This window comes from Hyaena hyaena, unplaced genomic scaffold (genome assembly GCF_003009895.1).
Source record: "Hyaena hyaena isolate Hyena2069 unplaced genomic scaffold, ASM300989v1 scaffold_208, whole genome shotgun sequence".
Classification (NCBI taxonomy): Eukaryota; Metazoa; Chordata; class Mammalia; order Carnivora; family Hyaenidae; genus Hyaena; species Hyaena hyaena.
Window position 1 is genome coordinate 1,254,883 of NW_024080839.1, and position 17,227 is coordinate 1,272,109.

At 40.3% G+C, this 17,227-nt stretch overlaps 1 protein-coding gene across 3 annotated transcripts in view; it reads left to right on the forward strand.

Annotated features, from left to right (window-relative positions):
- SYNE2 (spectrin repeat containing nuclear envelope protein 2) overlaps nt 1-17,227 on the forward strand; it is a 337,350-nt gene that overhangs the window by 272,341 nt on the left and 47,782 nt on the right. For all 3 annotated transcript variants that reach the window (XM_039242122.1, XM_039242123.1, XM_039242124.1), the window contains 9 exons: nt 1,108-1,312; nt 2,412-2,591; nt 3,284-3,412; nt 5,293-5,447; nt 5,561-5,705; nt 6,655-6,749; nt 8,320-8,554; nt 12,617-12,811; nt 15,223-15,348. In XM_039242122.1, coding sequence (XP_039098053.1) covers nt 1,108-1,312; nt 2,412-2,591; nt 3,284-3,412; nt 5,293-5,447; nt 5,561-5,705; nt 6,655-6,749; nt 8,320-8,554; nt 12,617-12,811; nt 15,223-15,348 — 1,465 coding nt within the window. The remainder of the gene's footprint in view (nt 1-1,107; nt 1,313-2,411; nt 2,592-3,283; nt 3,413-5,292; nt 5,448-5,560; nt 5,706-6,654; nt 6,750-8,319; nt 8,555-12,616; nt 12,812-15,222; nt 15,349-17,227) is intronic.

Genomic DNA, 17,227 nt, shown 5'->3' on the forward strand with positions numbered 1-17,227 from the left:
CTCTCTCTCTCTCTCTCTCTCTCTCTCTCTCTCTCTCTCTCTCCCCCCTAGAAATAAATAAAACATTAAAAAATTTTTTAAAAAATGTTTACGTGTTCTTATTCTTTGACCAAATTAAATCTCAGAAATCTAGTTTAAGACCAATATCTTGAAATGTGGGAAAAGGTCTTTTGAACAAAGTTGTATCTGAGCATTCGACTTGAAAGCAAAAATTAAAAATTATTTCCATATCCATACTAAACTTGAATTTGGTAATTAAAAAACAGACCATTTAAAGACTATTGTGTACAGCCATTTAAAATTAGACTCACCTAGGGGCGCCTGGGTGGCTTAGTCGGTTAAGCGTCCTACTTTTGCTTAGGTCATGATCTCGCGGTTTATGGGTTCGAGCCCCGCATCGGGCTCTGTGCTGACTGCCAGCTCAGAGCCTGGAGCCTGTTTCAGTCTGTGACTCCCTCTCTCTCTGACCCTCCCCTGCTCACACTCTCTTTCTATCTCTCCTAGAAATAAAAAAAATTTAAAAAATTAAAAAATAAAATAAAATAAAATTAGACTCACCTAAAAAAATAAAATGACTTAGTTATTTTTTATTAATAACATGGAGAAATTTTTAAGTCACGTGGGAAAGAAAGGTACTGCAGTCTGTATATGGAATAAAAACAATTTCCTTTATTTCCACTGTTATATAAACAACATGTTGCTTTTATAATTAGAAAATAAATTTGACAAACTCAATTTAAATAGGGCCCATTTAAAGACACCCCTCTACCCTCCCTCCCCCCGTATAAACCATGAAGCCCACCCATGTGGAGAAATTTTCATTAGATGTGCAATTTCACTACCTTTTCCTCACAGACATTCATAATACAATACATCCCCCCAATCACAAATTTGGTAGTTTTTGTTGAGAATTATGAAGTCAACTAAACATCTTAACTTGGACTTCTGTTTTTGTTTATATAATGGTGATACATTAATTTAAAAGAAAAAGCATTTATGTCTTCCTAAGAACCCATCTGCTCCTGACTTAGGAGAATGTGTGCATTGTGCTTTTGCTGCAAAGGGAAGGATGGTCTGAGGGTCCTTTTGTTCATGTTGTTCTGACAGGTGGACCCAGGTGAACCAAGATCTTGCAGAGCAGTTGCAGAAGGCCCAGAGTCTGCTCCAGCTCTGGAAGGCCCATGACAGCGCTCACACCGAAGCCGCAGCAAGGCTGAAGCAGCAGGAAGCCAAGTACCAACAGCTTGAAAACATCAACATGTCTGGAAACAACTTGGCAGAGATCCTGACCCCAGCCCTGCAGGATGTAAAGGTGGTTGCAGAGCCCGTTGGGAAAACCAAGGCCAAGACAGCCCAACAGAGAGGGCCGTGATGCCGGGACTAGACCGGCCACAGGGACAAAGAAGTGGGTCAGGACTGGTGTATAAGGAGGCCATGTAGGACGTGAACATGCGTGTGGCGAGCAGGGCTGGGAGGGCCAGGTGGTGGCTCAGAAGTGAAGTGTAGGCGACAGGTAGCTGGATCAGGGGTACCTCATTCCAAGTTTCCCCTTTCATTTTAGCAGGTAAATCTCTAAAGCAAAAGCCTCCTATGAGGTCTCAAATAAAGGCAGAAGTATCTCAGCTGAGTGTGATGATCTAAGAAAAATAGATGTTGAATCCCTTGCCTTAGAAATAATCATGGGCTCATGCCATGTTAATATGGCTTTTCTATGAGTATAATGATTTTTAGACTATATTTAAGAGTTGTGTGATTTCGTCTGTCATCTTGTCCTATTATAATGAGTGCCCAGAAAGTGAATACTCTCTAGTTTTAAACGGGATGACCAGATACATTGTGTTACCCTCTGAATCCAAAGGTCAAATAAAAAAATATTAATCAGCTTACTGCAACAGATGTGATCTGTATTTCTCATCAACTTCTACCTGATTTGTTGTTTAAACAAACAAATTTCACACACACAGCATTTATAGAGTAGCCCTAAAACCAGCTTGATTAACGAGATTCTACAGTCTCTGCAAATGAATCCACTTATGTCATAAAGTCTCAGAGGACCGAGTTGCATTGATTCTTAAAATGGCCCTAAAGTGGATCCCTATAGTGTCTGATGATTAGAAACATAAAACCTAGGACTTTACCCAGGTGGTCTTCAGTTTCTGTGCACTGGAAGCCCCAACTCTGGTGATTAGTTGTCAGTTTTAGCTCAGAACTGGCATACTTCGGAAGAGCGCCGGTGATGTGCATCCTAAAACAAAAGCTTAGCTTTTTCAGGTCTCTGAAGTAAACTAATAAAAAGCCACGCCTACAATTTTAGGGCAGAAATTCTCCTAGATGTTGATGGAGTCACAGGGATGGGAATTTCTGTTGTGATAGGAGGAGGAAATGTTTTCTGATGCCCGTTTCTTCTCCAGGAACTGCAGGATGATGTACAGAAGACAAAAGAAGCCTTTCTCCAGAATTCCGCTCTCCTGGATCGACTTGCGCAGCTCACGGAGTCCAGTACCCACGTGCCCTTCTCCACACAACAGCACTCCCTCCAGAGGGCTTCCTACTTGGAAAACATGTTGCTTGTGAAAGCTAATGAATTTGAGGTTCATGTCCTTTTTCTATTCAAGTCGTAGTCTTGGACATTTGCAGGCTCCCCTCAATTCCTTATATCTGATGAAGTAATAGTTATTAATACTTTATGGACTGCTCCCCAGGGAAACCACACAATCAAGATGCCCTGAATATAAAGACTTACTGATGTGACTGTTCAACTACATGAGCAGTGGACAGATCTGAAGCAAACATCTCTTCTTCATTGAACATGTTAGTTTAAGAAGTGAGATGCTCTATTCCTTACAGTGTTCAGATCTCACAGTTATTTGGATCTTCAAGTGGGGTACTTGAGTCATAGAAGTAGCTGCTTAAGCCATAGCCATTTGTTGTATTCTTTATTCATTTTTTGAAAAGCCTTTAGTGCATGAGCTGTCAAAAGGCTGCATAGAAGGCCGTGGAGCTCCAGTGTCCCTTCTCGTTATCAATAGCAAGACTGAGGAAGCAGAGTACTCACTAACCCTTCTCTATATGCCCCCTGCAGCAGGTGATCTATCCAACCCTAAAGGCCCAGTGCTTTGCCAGAGGCACAGAGTAAAACAAGGAGTCTTCTGAATAGTCAAGATAATAATGAGCTGCTGGGGGTTGAAAACACCTTGAGCTTTTATCAGCTTACCGGACTATGCTTAACTTTGTTCTATATGCACATGAAAGTTGTTTCTAATGAAAATTTCTCTTGTTCTAGTTTGTCCTTTCACAGTTCAAGGATTTTGGGGAATGGTTGGAATCTTTAAAAGGTCTCATTACACATGAAGAAGAGCATTTGGAAAAACTCTGCCATCAAGAAAAAGAAGAAAATCCTGACTTATTCCTGGTATTGCCAATGTTTGTGTTTCCTTAGGGCTTAGACTCACCATAGGATAAAAAAATAAGCTAATAACTACTGAGTTACAGAATCTCTTTATGTCTTCACTCCTGATGATGGTCATTTAAAAAAAAAAGTTTATGTATTTTGAGAGAGAGAAAGTGCAGGCGGCAGAGGCCAAGAGAGAGGGGGAGAGAATCTCAAGCCGGCTCCACACTCCCAGTGGAGAGCCTTATGCCTCCGGAGCTCGAATCCATTAACTATGAGATCATGACCTGAGCCAAAATCAAGAGGTGGACGCTTAACTGACTGAGCCACCCAGGTGCCCCTTGAGCATGGTCATTTATATACCGTTCATTCTTTTTCTATTATATTTTTTTATTTTTTTAAATAGTTTATAGTCAAGTTGGTTTCCATATAACACCCAGTGCTCATCCCAGCAAGTGCCCTCCTCCATGCCCATCACCCCCTTCCCCTCCCCCCACCCCCATCAGCCCTCAGTTTGTTCTCAGCATTCAAGAGTCTCTCATGGTTTGCCTCCCTCCCTCTCCCCAACTATTTTCCCCTTTTTCTCCACCATGGTCCTCTGTTAGGTTCCTCCTAATCCACCTATACGTGCAAACATGGCTTCTGTCCTGCTCTGCCTGACTTATTTCACTCATCATAACACCCTCAAGTTCCATCCATGTTGCTACAAGTGGCCAGATTTCATTCTTTCTCATTTATGCCGTTCATTCTTTCCTTATTTTCCCTAAAGTCTAGAAAAGTATGACAACACAGAGCTCTATTTTAGTAATATGCCACAGTAAATTAGTAGATTTAAAAGTTTTTGACATCTTTACTAATTAGCTTCAGTGAACTAGAAATCTAGGCATTGGCTGTTGTGATTAATTGAATTTTTCTGGCTAGCTGAAGATCAAAAATAAAATATCCTGTTACATTCTTTATCTTTTCTTTCTTTATTACCTTGGTAAGTGTAGGGTCGGTAACAAAAATGAATGGAAGAATTAAAGAATTCTGGATCCTACAGACTCCTAAGGACTGATCATCATAACCTAGATCAAGAGTCAGCCAAGTATAGCACACTATCTAAATCCCATCTTCCACAAGTTTGTATAAAGTGTTATTGACACACAGTCATGCCCTTCCATTTATTGTCTGTAGAATTTTCATGCTGCAGGGTCAGATGTGAATAATTATGACAGAGATCATATGGCCCATAAAAGCTAAATTATTCATGATCTAGCTCTTTACAGAAAAAGTTTGCTGACCCTGAACTAGATAGCAGAGTTCTGTAGTGATAACATGGATATTGTCAAGGATGTTTGCTTATAATACCATTGACCTAGATGCTGTCCCTAGAATATTTTAAAAATAGAATTTTGATGAGGTTTCTTTCACATGATTTCATTGTCTTTCAAAATGTGGATGTTTAAGTACCATGTTTTGCTAGGGTTATTTTAAGGACTAGATTTTTATTGCCTTTGTAGGTAAACTGCATAGTCTGTTGAAGGATAAGTTGTTAGCAAAATATGTGGGACTTTTGCAGTCCAAAATGGGTCCTTTAAAAAAAAAAAAAAAGACTAGACTCATTTCTTATTTCCTCTTCCTTAAAGGCAAAATCTGAGATCATTTTTTATTTCCCAGGCCATTTCTGTGCTGACCATGTGTGCACTTGTTCTAGAAAAGTCGCTGGATTGGGAGACTAGGGTTTAGGTCCAACTCTAATACTAACTGGCTGTTTGATTGTGGGCAAGTCACCTACCTATTTAGGTCCCAGTTTTCCCTCATTTTTGAGATAAAGATGATCTCCAGGATCTCTGAGTCCTTTTCATCATCGAGATACCGTATTGGCCTCCAGAAACCTGAAATTTAATTTGTTTTAATAGAACCGTGTGCTGGCACTGACAGCCCAATCACCTGATGTTGAACATTTGAATGAAGTAAGCCTCAAGCTCCCTCTTAGTGACATAGCAATAAAGACGTTACAAAATATGAACCGACAGTGGATTCGGGCCACAGCCACAGCCCTTGAACGATGCAGGTCAGAACATCACATCTATATCGTTCTGTTTCAGTGAAGCTAAAATTATCGACTTGAGCTGAGTAATGTCGTTATTTTATGGTTCTGTTTTGTCTGTTTATAAACCTTTATAGTGAGCTTCAGGCAACTAGATTGAATGAAAAGTTTCTTTATTGCTGTGACAAATGGGTCCAGCTTCTAGAGAAGATAGAAGAGACGCTCAAAGTGACCGTGGCTGACGGCCTCCCGGCTCTCCTGGAACAGCAGAAAACATATGAGGTAAACCTGAGCTCTCCGCTGATTTGTGCCCTCACCCTAGGGTGGGAGTCGGGGAAAGATACTCATTGCACTCTATTTAAATCTATCAGTCCCTAAAAACCAAATATAGGTCCTTAAGCAGATTCATTTGCCAACTGATTATTTGTAAAATTCTCACACATTTCATAAATTTCAATATTTTGTTTCAGCGCTCTATTTTATTAACAAGAGAACTAGATTTTCTGCGGTAGGGGAAACTTCTAGCACAACTTTGCTTCCATAGAATGCAAACATTCCAAGAGCAGGCTAAGATACTTAAACTCATCTTTGCATGGTCACTGAGTAATTCTCTAAAATATTGAAACACCTGGAATGATTATAATTGCAGCCTTAATAATCTGACAGAGGTTATTCCCCGTGCTTACACTGATATACATTCGGAAGTACTCTTGACAGTTAGAGGCAGACGCTGCGTTTGGAAAGTGTGCCTGATTAGGTCGTTGTAATTTTTAATGTAACTGATTTAAGTCTTCATTGTTACATTAAGGTCCTCCAATGAAAATGAAGTTCATTGAACCAAAAAAACAAACAAACAAACCCCTGAATGACCTTGATTACATTACCAAACCTCTTTTCCATCTTAGTTTTCTTAAGTGGGTATAATAGTACTCAAGTCTGAAGGTTGAGGAATAAGTGAGACAATGTATGTTTTACTCAGTACCTCACAGTTAGTGAATGTCCAATAAATGGGCTTTAGGTGTCCGTGTTATTAGGCCTGTTTGCTTCTGAGATTATATTCATAGGTGATGGTGATGTGATGGTTGAGTATTTTTTGCAATTAGGCCCAAACAATTTGAAAATTAATCATCTCCCAGGTCCTCTTTGAGCTTAGATTTTAATAGGAAATATAAGCTCCGGGTTCATAAAAAGAATCTTCTAGCTAGTGTTTTCTATTTTAACTCACATGCAGATGTTAGAAGCTGAAGTCTCTATAAACCAGACAGTGGCTGATTCCTATATAACCCAGTCCTTACAGCTCTTGGACACAGCAGAAATAGAGAAGAGGTAAGCTGTCTGGGGCCTCTGATGGGTGTGTGTGTGTGTGTGTGTGTGTGTGTGTGTGTGTAAGGTAACACAGTTAGAACTGGCCTCCCACCACGTGAATCTTGACCACTTCAGTCTTTACAGCTCTTGGACACAGCAGAAATAGAGAAGAGGTAAGCTGTCTGGGGCCTCTGATGGGTGGGTGGGTGTGTGTGGGTGTGTGGGTGTGTGTGTGTGTAAGGTAACACAGTTAGAACTGTGAATCTTGACCACTTCAGTCAAGTGCATGATCCACAGCCATGTCAGCTGGTAGACATCATGAGGCCAGTCTTCTGACTGTTTATTAGGATGGGGACTTGGTACGTGGCCAAGCTACGTGCTGCGCACTTTCATGTATGATAGAAGGGTGGCATTAGCAAACATTAGATTAGTGCTTTGCGAATACCCCCTTACAAAGTGGAGTTAACTGTTTTTACTGCAAAGGATTCTTCTATAGTGTTTTCCTCTTTATATTCAGCCTTATGACATTTGCTATTTTAAAAATAATTTTGGGGGCACCTAGGTGCTCAGTGGTGCTCTTGAGTTTGGCTCAGGTCATGATCTCACGGTCATGAGATTGAGCCCCACGTTAGGCTCCATGCTGGGTGTGGAGCCTCCCTAAGATTTTCTCCTCCTCCCTCTGCCCCTCCCCTTCTCCCTTCCCCCCCCCTAAAAAATAACAATAATAATTCTTAAAGTGCTGCTGTTCCCAGCAGGTAGCTATAGCACATGGTTGTGAAAGAAGGGATTTCTGTCTATGCTATGTACATGGTTTTGGTGTCACTGGGCAGTGCCAGACAGGCTGAGAAGAGCCCCTTATGCCAGCCTGGTGTCATGAGCCTGTGCACACAGCTCATGTACACATGACAGACAGAGTCCTGAGGTGGCCTCGCCTCTTAAATGCTTCTTTAAGCGTCCTGATAGGTATTGCTTTTCCTCCCCATCAACACCCATATACCTGAATTTTCTTTGAGCATATCTAAGAAATACAAAGTCCATTTCTTCCTAGCTCTGAAATTATAAATTCAGCCCCATTCCACGATGATAAAGTAGATTTGATCAGTACAGCAAAGCATGACTTTTCCTATAATAAATAAAAGGCCTTACTTACCATGTAGTGGGTATTATTTATCCAGAAAAGAACTAGTTGAGTCATTGCAAAAAGAATTTTCCTTAGTACTGAAATTTTCTAAAGTACAGGGTGCAAGAAACCACGAACTTTACACGGTACTTATTCCTCCTTCCCCATGGAGCCAATATTCAGTTTTCCGTACAGCATTTGGAATAATGTAAAGGATCCAGTTGGTCCATGCTGGCAAAATATCAGGTCACATGCAAATATCTCCTGCAAAACGCCTTTTGCCAACACACGCTGCCCCTGCCCCTAAATTTCCCAACATCTTCAAGTTGAATGGTACTCAGATTTGAAAAAGGTTTTTTCTCCCCTGTAAATTACGCACATAAACAGGAAATCTGAGTTTCAGTGATGCCTTGGTAGTTATTTTTTCTATATGTCAGTGACAAGGATCTCTAACCATTTGTTTTTCCCAAGACTGGAATTTGTCTCAAAGTTCACAAAACTGAAGGAGCGGTGGCAGAGTGCTGCCCAGAGTGTCCGGCAGAGGAAGAGCCACATCGATGGGCTGGTGGGACAATGGCGGTACTTCACCACCTCCGTGGAGGACTTGCTCCGCTTCCTCACCAACACCGGCCACCTGCTGTCTGCAGTGAAGAGCCAGGATTGCCACAGCCTCCACCAAATCAGAAGGCTGATCCGTGAGCTGAAGGTAATGCCTACACAGTAGCAGTGTGAGGACAGCAGTGCGGTCGTTATTTGGAAGATGTGCACTCACTTCAAGTTTTGTGTTTTTACATATATCGTGATTCAGATGTGCTCCCTGTACTGGGAAGACCAGCTAGGCAGGGTCACCATGGCCCTCTCCAGCCTTGTCCCCAGCCTTGTGGTGTCAGAAAGCCAGTCTTATTCATTCATCCAGAAATAGTGAGGCTCTCTTGGGCTGTGGGAGCAGGGATGGTGTGGAGATGGGTGGGTAGAGTGGGGCAAGTCTAAGTGACAGACTCCTTCCACCCAAGCTCTTAAGGCACTGACTGATGAATAACTTGACCACCAGCATTGTAATTTATGGTAGAACCCTTGCTTACTCTTAAAGGGCAAGTTCATTTAGGCAACCGAGATTTTTTTTTTTTTTTTTTCTATTTTAGTTCCAGTGTAGTTAATAGGTAGTGTTATATTAGTTTCAGTGTATGCTGGAGTGACTCAACAACTCCACATATTACTCAACGCTCTTCAAGATAAGTGTGTTCTTTGGCAACAAACTTTTTAGTCAGAGAGTTGCTTAATGAGCATAGGTTTAGAGTAATTAGTTAGCAATCCCCCAAACATGTTCCATTTAGCTATAGAACCACTCTTCACTTTAGAAGCACAGCTAAATGAAACACCACCCTTTGGAAATCCCATACTCTCTTCATTCATTTACCCAGTCTTCAGATACCAGTTGAATATCTGCTCTGTGCCAGTCACTGTTTTAAATGCCGGGCATGTGGTGTGTACAAAGAGAAAAGCCTTGCTGGCTGGCAGGCAGGCAGACAAATTAATAAACAAGGAAATACTAATTGGTCTGATTGGTGGGGGGAAGTCAGACAAATCAGTAAGTGAACAAGAAAATATCAGATTGCAGTAAGGCATACATAGACAAAACAGGATGAATAATGAAGGGGCTTTTGGCTACTTTCAATTGAGTCATCTCTGGGAACATGACGTTTAAGCTGGAACCTGAATGATGGGAAGGAGCCAGCCGTTTAAACGTCTGGGGAAGGAACCTTTCAGATAGAAGGAATGTCTTACCCAAAGTCCACAAGATGGGAACAAACTTCACAAAACAGAGGAACAGAAAGAAAGCTAGTGTGCGTGGAGTATAACCAGTAAGGCAGAAGTGTTAGGGAATGAATTTGAGAGGCAAGGGGGAGGAGCACTGTGTAGGTGAGATGTGGTAGCCAGATTATAGTCTTGCTGTAATCAGAAGCCTTTGAAGACCTTCATTTGGAAGGGGGGAAGCATGATACCATTTGTGTTGTTTTTGTGTTGTTTTATTAATGCAGTCTCCACACCCAGCATGGAGCCCAACACAGGGATTGAACTCACAACTGTGAGATCAAGACCTGAGATCAAGAGTTGGATGCTTAACCTACTGAGCCCAACACAGGCATTGAACTCATAACTGTGAGATCAAGACCTAAGATCAAGAGTAGGATCAACCTACTGAGGTTAAGCACTCTGATACCATTTGTATTTTTTAAAGCTCCTCCAGCTGCTCTGAGGGAGGATAGATCATAAGGGAGCCAAAGGAAAGGCAGGAATCCCAGCATGTTGCTTATATCTTGCTGCATAACAACAATCATTGCTTATTAGCTCTTGTGGTTCTTGCTTAGGGTCTCTCAGGAAATTCCAGTCAGGTGGTGGTAGGGGCTCACTCACTTTCATGTCTAGCACTTAAGCTGGAAAGACTCAGACAGCATCATTCTCTGTGGTCTCTTCACATGGAGGCTTCTGGTAGCCAGACTTTTTTTTTTTTTCTTTTTGAAAAGCACCAGAAGTCTGATGGGATCCTTGCGTTGTTGGTTTTTTGTGTGTTTTGTTTGTTTGTTTGTTTGTTTACAGATAGTTTATTGTCAAGTTGGTTAGCCAGACTTTTTACATGGCAGCTCAGTGGCACAAAAGTGCATGTCCCAAGAAAAAGAAATCCAAGGAGAAGCTGTACTGCCTTCTAGACCTAGGCTCAGAAGTCACACAAGTCACTTCTGCCATCCTCTGTTAATCAGGGCCATCACGGGCGCCTGGGTGGCTTAGTCGGTTAAGCGTCCGACTTTCGCTTGGGTCATGATCTCGCGGTTCATGGGTTCGAGCCCCACGTCGGGCTCTGTGCTGACTGCCAGCTCAGAGCCTGGAGCCTGTTTCAGAGTCTGTGACTCCCTCTCTCTCTGACCCTCCCCTGCTCACGCTGTCTCTCTCTCTCTCTCTCTCTCTCTCTCTCTCTCTCTCTCCTAGAAATAAATAAAAATTAAAAAAAAATTAAAAAAAAATCAGGGCCATCACACACACTCACACAGAATTAACAGAAGGGGACAGAGACACCACTGCTTGATGGGGAGTGACGGCATGGTTCTGGAAGAGCGTGTAGGACTAGGAATATTGTGGGCACCTTGTGAGAACTGCAGTCTCCTGGAACCAGGTAGAAGGCCGTTTCTAGTCTTGGATAGACTATATGATAGATAAGAAAAAGGTGAGTGTAGTGAAGATTTTAAAAAGGCTATGTTTGTAAGAGTTTACAAGACTTCCGGTTTGGATGTGGCAGGTTAATAAAAATCTAAATCAAGATGACTCTAGGGTTTTGGCTTGAGCATCCTGGTAGATAGTGTGCTGTTGACCAAGTCAGGGAAAATTGGAGAAGCAGATCTTTTGAGAAGCTTAAAATGACTAATCGATGTCTATCTATTTAGCCACGTCGAGCAATACCATACATTGGAAAGAAAGAAGAGTGTGAAGTGCCAGTACACACATTGAGTTGTGGTTCCTCTTCTTTGTGTCTGTTCCCGAGAGGACAGTCTGCTTCCCTACTTTGTATTGGGTTATATCAAGATTCTCAGAAATACCTTTGTAAATCAATACCTTGTTGATTTTTTTTTTTAAACATCAGTTCCCATTTGAAAAATTGCCTACATTATATCTCCCTTGAGAAATTTGAAGATGAAGGAAATCCTATTTAGAACAGAAAAAATAATTTTTTTTTTCCCTGAAACCAAATGCTTTTGGGAGTATGAGTCAACTTAAAAGTGTTTATTTTTATAGTGTAAATAGGTAATTTGAGTCCCATTAAAGAAGAGCCTGGAGGAGCCTGGGTGGCTCAGTTGGTTGAGCATCCAACTCTTGATTTCGGCTCAGGTCATGATCCCACAGCCATGGGATCGAGCCCTGTGTGGGGCTCCGTGCTGAGTGTGGAGCCTACTTAGGATTCTCTCCCTCTCCCTCTCCCTCTCCCTCTCCCTCTCCCTCTCCCTCTCCCTCTCCCTCCCTCCCTCCCTCCCTCCTTCCCTCCTTCCCTCCTTCTCCCTCCTTCTCCCTCTCTCCCTCTCCTTCTCCCTCTCTCCCTCCTTCCCTCCCTCCCTCTGCCCTTCTCCCCTGTTTTCACTCTCTTAAAAGAAAACAAAACAAAAAGAGCCTGCATGATACTCAAATGGAATGTCATATAGCTGTCCCTTTAGAGCCTATGTTGATGCATATGTTTAAGTGCCCATAATAAGTTTAAGTGTACATTTTTTTGTATTTTGCCTTTTTTATTTGTTCTCTCCTTTTATATCTGTTTAGCACAATGTGCACATTTTACTCTCATGAGTTAAGAGTAAGCTGACTCTTCTATCATGATCATAATGGGTATTTGCTCTTAATTTCAGGTCTAATATTCCAGTCATTTTCTTAATACTCATAGATCCATTTATCTTGGAGCCTCTTGTTCTTTGAAGTATATTTTTTTATTTCTTTATGTGTCTGATCATTACACCAAGAATGTTATCTCTTAACAACCATTGGAAATTATTTTAAGAACACATTATTTGGTGTAGTATGCAGTAGTATAAAACATAGCCTTAGATGTGACTGTGTGTGTGGGAGGGGGGGTGTTCATACTTTCTAACCAGAGTTGTCTAATTTACATATAATTTAACATTTATTTTTAGGAAAAGCTCTGAAGGAAATGTTCACAAACACATACAATCACGATTTGATAATATCAGAGGCTTAAGGAAATTGCTTTTTTTGTGTTTTGGCTTTTTAGAGTAAAGAAATTCATTTCGAGAGACGGCACACCACCTATGCACTAACCGTGGGAACTGGGGAGACGTTACTGAACACGGCTAACCTGGAAACAAAAGAGGTGATTGACAAGAAAATCAGTCAACTCCGGGACGACTGGAAAGACACAAAGCTCCACGTAGGAGAGATGATTAACCAGCTGCAGAGCACTAGAGAGGTAAACTCACTTTCCATGATATTCAAATGCGATACGTAGAATTTTTGTTTGCTGTGCAAAAATGGGAACGATTTGAGGAAATCACAATATTGTAAATTTTCCAAGGGACCTTGTGTCCTGCTAATCATGCTAGTTAGTTACTTAATGTAAAATAATAATAGAACATTGAAAAGTTCAATGTTAAATATATGAATACTTGAGGTTCTATTTTAGATTCACTTTTACAAAACAGGAAGCTTGTTCATGATCCATGGAAGTTCTATACACAAAGCTAATGTTCCACCTATGGTCTGACCTTGGGTATGGTATATGAAAATAAACCCAATGATAATTCCTCTTCTGTCATCAGAGAATGTGCTTTTCCATATAAGCACATATAAGAATTTTGCAGATAATTTATGATTATATTTTTAAGAACCAAAATTTTTATTCTGAGTCATTATTAGGAAATATTATTTTGTTACACTAAAATATACCAAGGTATTCTTAAGGACTCTGAGCTGCTTTGAACCTATGGCCCTACAAAACTGTGCTCTCTGAATACTTTTGTGGTTTTTTATTACTTTTCTGTTATTTTCTTCTCTAAAGATTATTTAAAGTGGTCTGTGTTTAATTTGTGTTTCTCTGAGCATACCTACTCCTTATAGCCCACTTCCTAATCTATTGTGTGTGTACCAAAACCAGATAAGGAAGCTTATCAGAGATGGTTTGTTTTTTGTTGTTGTTTTAAATTTTTTAAATGTTTGTTTATTTTTAAGAGAGAGTGCAAGCAGGAGAGAGGCGAGGAGAGAGCGGGAGACACAGAATCCGAAGCAGGCTCCAGGTTCAGAGCTGTCAGCACAAAGGCCAACGCAGGGCTCAAAGTCATTAAATACAAGTTCATGACCTGAGCCGAAGTCAGATCCTTAACGGACTAAGCCACCCAGGCGCCCCCAGGGATAGTTTTTTTGAATAAAGAATAAATATGTGCTGAGTTAGGGCCTGAGTATCTCTCCTATGAATAAAGTATCTGAATTTTATTTGGCATATGGGCTATGTGAAATTCACTAACTAGCAAATATTTGTTGAGCACTTCCCCTATTTGTAAAACATGGTGGTAAATGTAGTTAATGGTTTGGAGGGAGAAATAAGGACTCGGTTTCACTTGTCTCTTTACTTCCTTCTTGGTTGTGTTCCAGAGAGTTAATGTTGCGAGACAAGCAGCCTCCACTCATGTGAATTCTCTGTTACCATAGAATAGGGGCAACTCAAGTGTGTTTAGGTGTCAGTTGTACTGAGGAATGTTTGACTTTGTCTACTTTTAGTAACCTCAGGAGTAGAAACTTCTTCTAATGAATCTATTATGAACATTCTGAACTTGAAAATGCAGGCAACTATTTTCTCAGTGATATAAGGTGAAAGGAAAAGAGATGGTGGGAAAGAAAGAAAGGCATTGCAGAGGTGAGGGGGTGCGGGCAGGTGGACTGCAGGCTTAGGTTGACCCTTGACTGGTGTGCTTCCAGGCACATATCCTCGGCTACTCAGTTTTCTCTGAGCCTCTGTTTGCACATTTGAAAATGCAAAACCCTGTCAATCTCCTAAAATTATACTTACAATGAGATAAGGAAGTTGAGAATGCTTTATAAACTGTTAAGTGTTTAAGCAGAAGGCGGCAGTCAAAGCAGTGGTGAGAAATGTGGAGTGAAGCTTCACTATGAAAGAGTCACTAAAGCCACGCTCTTTCCAGAAGGAGAGAGAGTGCAAAGGGCATTGGAAAGAAGACAAAACTGGTTGAGTGCTTTTGCTTTATGATACTATCATAGTGTGTGCCAAAACTATAAGCATTAAAAATTAATCCATACAGTAGTCTTTTAAGTGTGAACATTCCCAAAACTAAAATAAAAATAAGATTAGACAGGGGCACCTGGGTGGCTCAGTCATTTAAGCGTCCGACTTCAGCTCAGGTCATGATCTCACAGTTGGTGAGTTTGAGCCCCGCATCGGGCTCTGTGCTGACGGTTCAGAGCCTGGACCCTGCTTCGAATTCTGTGACTCCCTCTCTCTCTGTCTCTCCCCTGCTCATGTGCTCGCTCGCTCTCTTGCACTCGCTCACGCTCTTTCTCTCTCTCTCTCTCAAAAATAAACATTAAAAAAAAAAAAAGATTAGATCAAGGATATGGGGATGGGAGCAGAAATCTTTTGAACCAAAGCCAACCAACTCAATAGTTGACATGAGCCACACATAAAGCCGCACCAGGGACCATATTGGTATTCCATCTGCTTTCAGATTAGTCTCTTCGAGACACAGTACCAGGTTTCTGTGGGATATACAAAAAGACATTTCATGGAGTGGATTAAATGAGTTATTTGGTTTCTGCGATTCATTCTTAAAGAGCAAAGTACTTACCAGTTTTAATACTGTTTTCAAATAGACCTGGGACCAGTGTGAAAAGAAAATCAAGGAGCTGAAAAGCAGGCTGCAAGTTTTAAAGGCACAATGTAGAGATCCTCTCCCAGAACTTCATGAGGACCTCCATAAGGAAAAAGAGCTGATTAAGGTACTGAAAGCTGCAAAGTCGCATTCCAGATACTCACCTAGCGGTTTTGAGAGAAGTTGAAGTGTTTGCCTTTCTATTCTGTGTGGAAAATGTGTTTCCATGTTCCTTCAGAAAACATGTATAAATCTGAGAAAGGCTTTTGCAGAAATTCTTAGGAATTGGGTCCTCTTTCTGTTTGTTTCTCTCCTCTGGAATATAAGATGTGGCCTCTGAGATTATACTGAAACCCGTTCCCTTAACAAATGACCTTGTCTTTGAAATGAGAGTAAAGTATTATTAAAGAATTCCTTTTGTAGAGGCCAATAAATAGGTTGGAGTTTTTACTCAAATATCACATTTTTATAAACCCTTCCAAACTATATTCTGCCTAGTTGATACAGCTCTGGCAATCATTCGTGGATATTTTAGGCCTTTGCAGAAGAATGGATAAGAATTTGAACCAGTAAAATTCCCAGGTCAGGAACAACCCCCCCTCCCTTCCCTATCGGTAGGTTTGATCTTTTAAAAAACATCCAAAGCCTAATGGAATGGTTTTTAATCTTTTTTCTTCCTTCAATGATTTCAGGAATCAATTTGAAAAAAATTAGGAAGAAATAAGTAGTCCTGTATTGCAAGCTGTGGCAGAAATTAGAGTCCTTCGCCCTTCATCTTTTTTCTTCATTGTAAAACTTCCTAACGTGCAAAAAACTTCCAGCATAACAAATAATATGACACTACCATGAAACTGTCACCCAGCTAAAAAAATAAAACATTGCAAATACAGTTGAAATGTCCTGCATAATCTCCAACATACTTTCCCTTCCCAGAGGTACCCACAACCCTGAATTAGGTGTTTTATCATTCTCGTGCATTTCTTTATAGTTTTCCTACAAGTGTATGTAGCACTCAGTGAAATTAAACTTTATATGAGCAGTGCCATTATTCCATATTAAAGCCATAAGGTTACATTCCTACATTTTCTTCGTAAAGTTTTCAAATTTTGCTTTCTATATTTACGTCTTTATTCATTTAAGGATTGATTTTTGCATATGTTTTAAGGTAAAAGATCCAATTTTTAATTTACTCATATGGATAATCATATGGATGACCATTGCCCTGGTGACCATAGTTCAGTGTCACATATGAAGTTCCATATGTTTGCAGTTTTTCTTTTAGACCTCTATTCTATTGGTTTATTTACCTCAGCCTTTATAGCAAATGATCTTGATTACCATGCTTTATTATACCAAATCTTAATTTCAGGTGTGATGTGTATACCCATACTTTATTCTCCCATGTTAGTATGGATGTCCTTGGGTCCTTGATCTTCCACAACTTTAGAAGCAGTTTGTCAAACTAGGAAATGCCCTAATAAGAGTTTCAGTGGAATAGTATCAGATCTATAGATAAATTTGGGGAAAATAAACCTCTTTTTGACATTGAGTGCTCCTATTCTTGAATATGGCATGTTTCTCCTTTTGATTGTGTTCAATAATGACTTATAATTTTCTTCAGTACCACACATCTTTTGTTACATTTATTTCTTGCATGGTATTTTTGACACTATTGAAAATACTTTTCCTAAGTATATTTTCTATTTATCACTTGTGCCTAGAAATGATCATTTTTGATTCACATTATATTCAACCGTCTTGTTAAACTCTTTTGTTAATTCCAATAATTTGTCTATATCATCTTTTGGGACAGTCACCACCTGTAAAAAATTACTTTTTTAAAAAACTTCTTCCTTTTACTTCTATACTTTTTCCCCCTGTACTTTCTACACTGGTCAGTACTTCCAGAACATTTTTTAGTAGAAGAATCGATAGCTAGCTCCTGCATGTCATTCCTGATCTTAAGGAGAATGATTCTGACATTTTGCCATTAAGTATGGTATTTG